General features: G+C 37.9%; 1 protein-coding gene across 2 annotated transcripts in view; it reads left to right on the top strand.

The window, feature by feature from the left end:
* LOC120537196 (organic cation transporter protein-like) overlaps positions 1-10,064 on the top strand; it is a 64,941-nt gene that overhangs the window by 53,720 nt on the left and 1,157 nt on the right. For both annotated transcript variants that reach the window (XM_039765951.1, XM_039765952.1), the window contains 2 exons: positions 1,245-1,459; positions 6,915-7,023. In XM_039765951.1, the coding sequence (XP_039621885.1) occupies positions 1,245-1,459; positions 6,915-7,023 (324 nt within the window). The remainder of the gene's footprint in view (positions 1-1,244; positions 1,460-6,914; positions 7,024-10,064) is intronic.

The following is a 10,064-nucleotide window of genomic DNA, read 5'->3' as shown; positions in this document are numbered from 1 at the left end:
TAACAACCAACGATTTATACAGGAAAATAATGACTATTAACAAGGTTGCCCAAACCTTTGCATCCCACTGTACATATACACATATATATATACATATACACATATATATATATATATACATATACACATATATATATATATACATATACACACATATATATATATACATATACACATATATATATATATACATATACACATATATACATATACATATACACATATATACATATACATATACACATATATACATATACATATATATATACATATACACATATATATACATATATATACATATACACATATATATACATATATATACACATATATATACATATATACACATATACACATATATATACATATATATATATATATACACATATACACATATATATACATATATATATATATACATATACACATATATATACATATATATATATACACATATACACATATATATACATATACACATACACATATATACACATATACACATATATATACATATACACATATATACATATATATACATATACAGTACACACACACACACATACATATATATATATTCAATTTGAGCATCTTGTAAATGCGGGTTTGTGTTTAAAACACAAAACTGAACAATGTTCAAAAGAAAATTATAAAAGCTCGAAGAATAAGAAATATTTATAAGGAACTGTAAATGGCATTGTATAGGGCAAGAAGTTTCTCTGGGATGTACACAGCAGATACTACATAAAATAAAATACATCTTTACGTAGCCTTCTCAATCCTGTCTTATCCAATTCAGACTTGCCAGAATATAAACTGACAGTATTGGGCATAAGGCAGGTAACAGCCCCAGGCAGGATGCCAGTCCACCACAGGACTCGTTTGTCGCACCAGGTCAGTTTGGATATCACCGAACTTACACGTCTTCAGGGATATGGAAGGAAAAATGGAGTTCCTGAAGGTAAATCCATAAAGACATGGGGAGGACATGCAAGTCTGTCATATACCAGACAGGTCTAAACTGACAGTGCTTGAGTGAGTGCCCAGCATGCTTTGTGGGTACTGCTGCTGGGTTAGGATCCAGTTGATGTAGCTGTGATGTGGATTAAGTGTGTTCATTAATAGCCGTATGATGGATGCCAGTTCATCTTTATACTGTCTTGTGCTTATCGTGTTGTGCTCTAAGATATTCAGAAAACAGCTCTCTACAAATATTTTTGCTTTTTTTTGCTCCATTGTTTTAGGTTTTCCATCAGCTGTGGTTATTATGGTCTAGCTTTAAACACCCATAACCTGTCAGGTGAGCCCTACCTTAACTTCCTTCTGACAGGATTGGTGGAAATACCTGCAGCTGCCTTTTTCTTTGTGATCGTGGACAGGCTGGGAAGGAAACGGATCATCCTGGGCACGGAAGTGTTGGCTGGTGTGACTTGTGTGGCTGTGGCATTCATTCCTGATGGTAAGTTTTAATTTGCTATTAAAAAAAAAAAAGAAAACATTAAAATGCTTGAGGGAAGGAATATTGATGATTTCTGAATTAAATATGCACCATCCCTTCATGGCACTTAAATTTCTCATATCACATTTTACTGTCGATTCTGCTTCACTTCAGACGCAGTGCGTTTACATGCACTCACAAAAGTGGAATATAGTTAGTAACCGGTTAAGGCAGAAACCCGCTTTCTTAAAATCCTCCGTTTACATGTGCAAGGTTCAGCTATGGAGTTCCCTTTTTATAAAACACTCCGACATCATAAAAATGTGCAAAATAAAGATTAAACATCATCAATGGCTGACGTGAATCCAAAAGCAAGAATGGGACCGTGTCCGCCGAGCAGTCTGGGGAAAGTTACTTTTAAATGGGACTTACTTACAATACTGATTACTTACAAAAAAGTAAATATGTTGTTTAGATACTTATTACAAAATGTAAAGTGTTACAAAAGGTGCGTTACTTTTGCATTACTTTTTTTGAATGAAAAACTTCACATTTGACTGGGCAGAATTTGTTATTAAATCCTAAGCCCACATATAAACCTTCATAAAACTGACCAGAAACACAGCTAAAACAAGAGTTTCATAAATATGCTTAATCCTTCATGCGCTGTGAATAAAACTACATCCATCTCTTTTACATCCCTGAGCTGAGCCATCAAAGATTCACGGTACGAACACTGACCTTTGTCCACCTGATCAGATTTTTTCAAAATAACTAAAGCAAATAACTAAATTAAAACTAAACTGATGCTTTTTATATGTTTCTGTTACCGGATTCTTTTCTGTATGGCTGTGTGACTGAGTGAGGCCTGCAAAGGAGCGATGTACTGGTATGTGTGCTTCTTGTCTCACACCCAGTGCTGCTGGGACAATAACAACACGGGTATTTTAACATACAATAAATAAAACAAATATTGCATTAGGTTACTTGTTACTTTAAAAAGAAATCAGACTATGTAATGCATGTTACTATTAATGTGTTACCCACCTCTGCTCCTGAGACTGTGCTGCTGAGTTTAGCATTGTATATTCAGCTCATCAACGTAAATGTAGTGATTTCTGATATACTCAGACAGATTATTTCTGCCAGGAGATGGAACACTGTGATCCATGAAGTATCTGCCTCAGGAAATGTATCTTTGTGGATGCTTTCACCATTTTCTACCCATGGCTGCCAGATGTGTGTGTGAAGCTAACACATGCATAAGATAACCGAGTACAACAGACACGTGTGGACTATGAAATCCTTATGTGCAACCCAGTTAAAGGTTTATGTGGCCACATAATCGGGGTGTTTTCGGAGAAGCCTGCGTGTGTTAACCGGGTTTCTCTAGCTAGAATAAGGGTATACATGCCATGTTTGAAACCGAATGTCTGCGAATAACCGGGTTATTAATGCACACTCATTTGTCAATACACAGGAGAGGGACGCTGACAGTTGAGAGATGGTAGATGGCAATAGACTAGTCAATAATAGACCAAAGAGATCAAAAGTGACAGGTAGAAAATGATGTGTTAAAATCAGGAGAATCGACTCGTTTCAGTCACCCTGACGTAACCTGGTGTTTTCTCTTTGCATCCTGTTTAGAATGAGTTACTGCTGGGTGCCCATTCCTACAGGAATGTGCTCTTGTACCCATCATCCTCAGTGGCATTAGGCTGAAGCACATAATCGATAGCTGTACTGAGAGTGAAGGCCAGTGGCCTGCCAAGGCCCTACTCATAATGAAAAGATGGGAAATATTCCTAAAAGTTTAGAAAAGAGAAGACACAAAAATGTTTAGGAAATGGGATGCTAATTTCATTCAACTTCAGGAAGTGTTGACCTCAGGCTGAGGTGTAATTATATCTTAATTTTGCTTGGATTGGGGATGTTTGACAGGAAGAGGGTCACTAGGTACTATATAAAAAATATAAGAGATTTGGCAAACAAGACGAGTCGTTTCAGTCCATCAAGCTTGTTAGTTTAGCTCAGCGTCTCTCAACCTTTAAGTATTTCATAACAGTTTTAATCGCGCACCCCTAAGGTTTTTTTGAAAGGTGCCCACTAATACCAATTAGTTCTTTTTTAATTAATGATATATCATAGATGCATATTTTATTATACCTATTTAACTTTTATCAACATTTATCTAACTCTATATTTATTGTTCTAGTATCAGAATGTAGTTTAAGTTAATTTGTTTTGGTTTCAATAGATGTTTTTTTTCATATTTTTGTTTTCTTTTTTTCACATCTTCGCGACCCCCCTAGGGTGGCCCACCCCACAAGTTGAGAACCACTGGTTTAACTAATAGCCAAGCTGTCCCAATATCTCATCCAGATACTTCTTAAAGGTTGTCAACATTTCTGTTTTAACTGCATGTCTCATTAGTTTCTTCCAGATTCACATATCTCTTTGTGCATCCTGGCTTCAGTCCTAAATACACTTCCCACTAATTTCCACCAATGTCCTCCAGTACGCCATTCACTGTTAAGGTGAAAGAATTTTTCTGGATCTACTTTATCAATGCCTTTGAGGATTTTAAAAATACCTGGATTAATTCCCCACACCATCTCCTCTGCTCGAGACTAAAAAGATTTAATTCTTGGAGTCTATCACAGTTGGACATGTCCTTAAGTTCTGGGATGCACCCGATTGCTCCTCTCCATACAGCTTCAAGTGCTGCTATGTCTTTTTGGTAGCATGGCGACCAGAACTGCATAGAGTACTTCAGATGTGGACTCACTACTGCATTACATACTTTAGTCAGAACAGAAGATTCGTTGATTTTAATATAAATATATATATATATATATATATATATATATATATATATATATATATATATATATATATATATATATATATATATATATATATATATATATATATATATATATATATATATATATATACACTCAGCAAAAAGAAACGTCCCTTTTTCAGGACTGTGTATTTCAACAATAATGTTTTAAAAATCCAAATAACTTTACAGATCTTCATTGTAAAGGGTTTAAACAATGTTTTCCATGCATGTTCAATTAACCATAATCAATTAATTAGCATGCACCTGTGGAATGGTCGTTAAGACCTTAACAGCTTACAGAAAGTAGGCATTTAAGGTCACAGTTCTAAAACGCAGGACACTAAAGAGACTTGTCTACCGACTGTGAAAAACACCCAAAGAAAGATGCCCAGGGTCCCTGCTCATCTGCGTGAACGTGCATTAGGCATGCTGCAGGGAGGCATGAGGACTGCTGATGTGGCTTGGGCAATAAATTGCCATGTCCACACTGTGAGACGCCTAAGACAGCGCTACAGGGAGACAGGAAGGACAGCTGATCATCCTCGCAGTGGAAGACCACGTGTAACAACACCTGCACAGGTTCGGTACATCCGAATATCACATCTGCGTGACAGGTATAGGATGGCCACAACAACTGCCCGAGTCACACCAGGAACACACAATCCCTCCATCAGTGCTCAGACTGTCTGCAATAGGCTGAGAGAGGCTGGACTGAGGGCTTGTAGGCCTGTTGTAAGGCAGGTCCTTACCAGACATCACCAGCAACAATGCCGCCTATGGGCACAAACCCACCTTCGCTGGACCAGACAGGAGTGGCAAAAAGTGCTCTTCACTGATGAGTCACGGTTTTGTCTCACCAGGGGTGATGGACGGATTTGTGTTTATCATCAAAGGAATTGAGCACGTCTGGGACCTGTTGGATCGCAGGGTGAGGGCTAGGGGTAACATCTCACAGTAAGAACTGACAAATCTGGTCCAGTCCATGAGGAGGAGATGCACTGCAGTACTTCAAGCAGCTGGTGGCCACACCAGATACTGACTGGTACTTTTGATTTTGAGCCTCCCTTCATTCAGGGACACATTGTGAAACATTTTTAGTTTATGTCTTATGGTGTTGACTCTTTTAGTGTTCATACAAATATTTACACATTAAGTTTACTGAAAGTAAAAACAGTTGAAAGTCAGAGGACGTTTCTTTTTGCTGAGTATATATATATATATATATATATATATATATATATATATACACACACACACACACACACATATATATACATATACATACATATATATATATACACACACATGATCCAGGAGGCATCCTGATCAGATGGCCAAGCCACCTCATCTGACTCCTCTCGATGCGGAGGAGCAGCGGCTCAGAGCCTCTCCCGGATGACTGAGCTTGCAGCTGGAGATCCACAAAGGGAGAAAAAATGAATCACGTATCATAAAGTAGTTTTTATTCCTGAGCTTTCAGCCCCTGCCAGGGGTCTTCATCAGAGGATAATGCTTAGGCTTACAAGAATCAAAGGCAAAATAAAGCAAAAATTACGTATTGGATGTAAAGTTTTATTTATTATGAACATGTTCTTCTTAAGTTTGCATATGCTGGATTTATACTAAAAGTGCCAGAGAGCTGGCCGAATTTTGTCTATCAAATAAGAACGCCATCAACAGACACTTGAACATAAATCCAGCATATGCAAACTTAAGAAGAACATGTTCATAATAAATAAAACTTTACACCCAATACCAACCCCCGGATCACAATCACTTAGCCACCCCCATTATTTTTTTGCTATATATTGCCTTTGATTCTTTTAAGTCTAAGCATTATCCTCTGATGAAGGCCCCTGGCAGGGGTTGAAAGCTCAGGAATAAAAACTACTTTATGATACGGGATTCATTTTTTCTCCCTTTGTGGATCTTCAGCTGCAAATATGCAAACCATATCACAGACCTTCTCTTCCATATATATATATATATATATATACTGATTTTGCAATATAACCTAACATTTTAGCTGCTCCTTTGCACTGCTTAAATAATTTAAATTTTCTGTCTACATCAACCACTAAATTCTTTTCAGAGGTTTCTTCCCTCGGGACAGTGTCTCCATTTTGTATGTTTAATGTTCCTTTCCCCTACGTGTAGCAGCTTTCGTCATTCAATTGCTGAAGCTTGTCCAGGTCTTTTTCAATTAATTTTGCTGCCTCCTCCAGATTCAGTATGATCTGAGAATTTCACATTTATTAACTATACCGGAATCATTGTTACTAATATAAATCAGAAAAAGAAACTGCAAGAACAGGCACCTGGTAAGATGCAAGAGTGTGTTGGGGAGTGAGGAACAGATAAGCTGCTGTCATTGACAAAAATGGGGCAACTTGTATCTTTTTTATTATTGTAAATAACATGAAATTCTATATTTTAATCTGTTCTTGTTGTTTGAGGCACTAGTGGTGACATGTTTGCTACACTTTGGCCAGACACGCAAGTAGGATTACTACTGTGCTTTGTGCAACTACTACCAGTCCTGCTGTGAATTTCCATTGTTGTTATGACTTCCCTGCTGCTGTGTTGTGGGATCTGCTGTGAACGCAGAGTTCTTCTCTTGTGTTTCAGCCTTTGGATGGATAAATGTGACGCTCTGCTTGGTGGGACGTTTTTTCATCTCTATGGCTTTTGGTGTTATGTACCTGTACTCAGCAGAAATATTTCCAACAGCTCTAAGGTAAAATGTTCTGATTCAACATTACTTTTGAAAGTACTCAATTTGGGTTATACGAGGTGTGGCAGAAAAAGTAATGACCGATTTTTTATTTAACAAAGTTTTTATTTTTTTCAAACATCAATGTTATCCCCTTCAAAGTAGTTCCCTTGGGCAGCTACACACCGATGGAGACGTTGTTCCCACTGTTGGTAGCAGCACTGGAAGTCTTCAACCGGTATGGTCTTCAGCATGTCCGTTACACTCTTTTGGATGTTTTCTAAAGTCCTGAAATGACGTCCTTTGAGGACATTTTTCAGTTTAGGAAAAAGTCACACGGACTGAGGTCAGGTGAATAAGGGGGCTGAGGAACCACAGGAATGCGTTTTTTCGATTGTCCTTCTGCTCAATTGTGAGGTTTTTCAGCACCATTTTGGCACAGACCTTTTCGCATGTGCAAATGTTCAGTCAAAATTTGATGAACGGTAAATCTGTTCAAATGTAATTGTTCACTCAACATTCTTAATGTTAAACGACAGTCTGATCTCACAAGAGTGTTCACACGTTCGATGTTTTCATTGGTTTTCGAAGTTGAAGTCCTCCTGAGCGGTGTTCATCTTCAACGTGTTTTCTGCCTTCCAAGAATGATTTGTGCCAGCGAAAAACTTGAGCTCGAGATAAAGAATGTTCCCCATAGGCCTGTTTTAACTTTTCAAACGTCACATTTGCCGTTTAATGGCACAACGTTGCTCCAAATTCCGCTGTTCCATTTTGCGTGGCCGCAACCAAAAACACAACTTCGCTAATAGCAGTCACAAAAATCACGTAGTTAACGGAAAGAGTTGAAACTCGCACTGAGCTATGGGAGGGTACTGATACACGTGCTCTATCAAGGACAACAGCGCAGCGTTGCCAGATCGCTTGCAGTGTTGCCAGTCTCATTACTTTTCTGCCACACCTCATAGATGCATATGATAATGTGACAATTTCACGTTGTTGTAACACTGTATGCTTTAGCATCTCTTTAGATTTTTGTATTTCTTTACAACAGTACTGCATTGCTTTGGAAATCTCTTAAAAATATTTTTTTTCAAATCAATCCAATTATTGTTGTGCAATGATATCGTAATAACTATTGCACAGTAGCAAACTCATTTCACAAGGTTTGATATGCAAATAAGCTTTCATAATGCCAGACTCATCATGGTGTTTTGTAGTTTTCTTGGAAATCATGATGCTTTGTTGCATTCTGATATTAATGCAAATACTTCTCCACAAAGATAATAATATTTAAAGTAGTAGGAGAAGGAGGAGGAAAACATAATAAAATGTGGATGCCATGCTCATGGAGCACTCTAGCGCATTGTTTCTCAACCTGTGGGTCGTAACCCAAAATGCAAGTCTCTGGCCACCCTTGATCGGTTGTCAGCTTAAGTTTAAGAAAAGAAAATTAGCCATTGCTTTAATGTTCTGGGGGCTACTAATTGCAGTTCTGCACCTAGTCAAAGGGACATTTTGCTCCTGAATACTGTCACATAATTTTCACAATTTATTACGAATATCTTTCTCTCTTTATCAAATCAATATCTTTTTAAGAGTTTATTGTTGTCCAACGTTTGCAAAACATTAAACCTTTCTCAGAATGTGAGTGCTGATCTCTGCCTGAACGTCATCTTCTAGAAGCTCCTAGCGAGGCAGGATACCTGATGAGCTCTCCTGAATTCGGGTGAAGTTAGGACTAGTTTCCTAAATTAAGAAAACTGATAAAATGCTTTTACTCCCACTCCCAAGAGTAGGACCACATCTGCGTCACCCGGAATTTTTTGACCCAGTTAGGATTTTCATAAATACGGTCACAGGTGTGACATTTGAATCCAGGATTGTGGAGTAGTGGGACTGCAGCCCTTACTCACAGTGATTCTTAGATGGAAAGTTATGTTAACAAAAGCTCTGTTGTATTTTCTGTGCTGTGTTCCATTATAAAAAAAAAAGAATGGCTGTATTAATATTTTTTTCTATGATTATTTAATACGTTACATTTAAAGGAGTGCCAAATTACAAACAATGTCTAAAAGAAAAGCCTCCCATACTAAAGTCAAAATTAACAGAAATTGTCTACCACTTATTCTGTGTTTAATTTGAAATGCCAGCTCCTGTGGTTCTCAGTTCCTAGCATATTCTTGGTGGACAAGGAATCACTTATCAACATTCACAAAACGAAGAAAATGACTGAAGAGACAATGCTGTGGATAAAAGCACAGTTAGGCATCACACAAAGCAGGACTCATCAAGGTGCCTCACCTAATCATCCAATGACAGCAGTCGTTCCAGCCTTAGTTGAGTTTGTCAGAACATTAAAGCAAGTGCACTGATGGATTAGGCCCACAAAGTGTGTAACTGAGCTCTTGGTATACAATAGCAGTGTGAAGAGCATTATTGAAGCCTTAGGATGTTCAGCTTCGTTGTGCACATTGGGCTCCATGAATTCTAACCACTGTGCAGAAATGTCTGCTCAGATTTGCTCTCCTCCGATGGGACTGAAGATGGAAGCTTTTTGTCACAAATTGTCACTGGGAAGGAAACCTGGATCAATGTCATCACTCAACTGGTCCTTGAAAGATGTTTAACCCCTTTGGAAGACGGTCACAATTATGGCTCTTTTTCTAGGGAGGCTGTGGGATTGATACCCTTAAATATTCATGACATCTTGTCAAACCGTAAACTCGGCCTGGTAAATTCAAACTCTAAAAATGTTACAGAAAAACCTAAGGTGAATTTGACCTCACAAAAATGACAACGCACAACAACCCACGAGTCACCATGACCAAGTCCCAGACTGAAACGCAAAAAGCAATCACAAAGCTGTAGCGAAGTGCTAATCTTCAACATTCTAACGGTAGAGTTCTGCTCCTTCAGATTCCCTCCTCTTTGGATCCTTTAAAGTGGCTAAACTCTTAAAATCAATGGTTATTTAATGGTACTTCATGGTTTTTTACTGGGTTGTGTGGTTCTTCATATAGCCATTGCCTGAACATGACCATTTCATTTTGGGATGGGCTCTTTGT

Source organism: Polypterus senegalus, chromosome 10, assembly GCF_016835505.1.
Source record: "Polypterus senegalus isolate Bchr_013 chromosome 10, ASM1683550v1, whole genome shotgun sequence".
Lineage (NCBI taxonomy): Eukaryota > Metazoa > Chordata > Cladistia > Polypteriformes > Polypteridae > Polypterus > Polypterus senegalus.
This window is presented reverse-complemented; position numbering and strand designations above follow the sequence as displayed.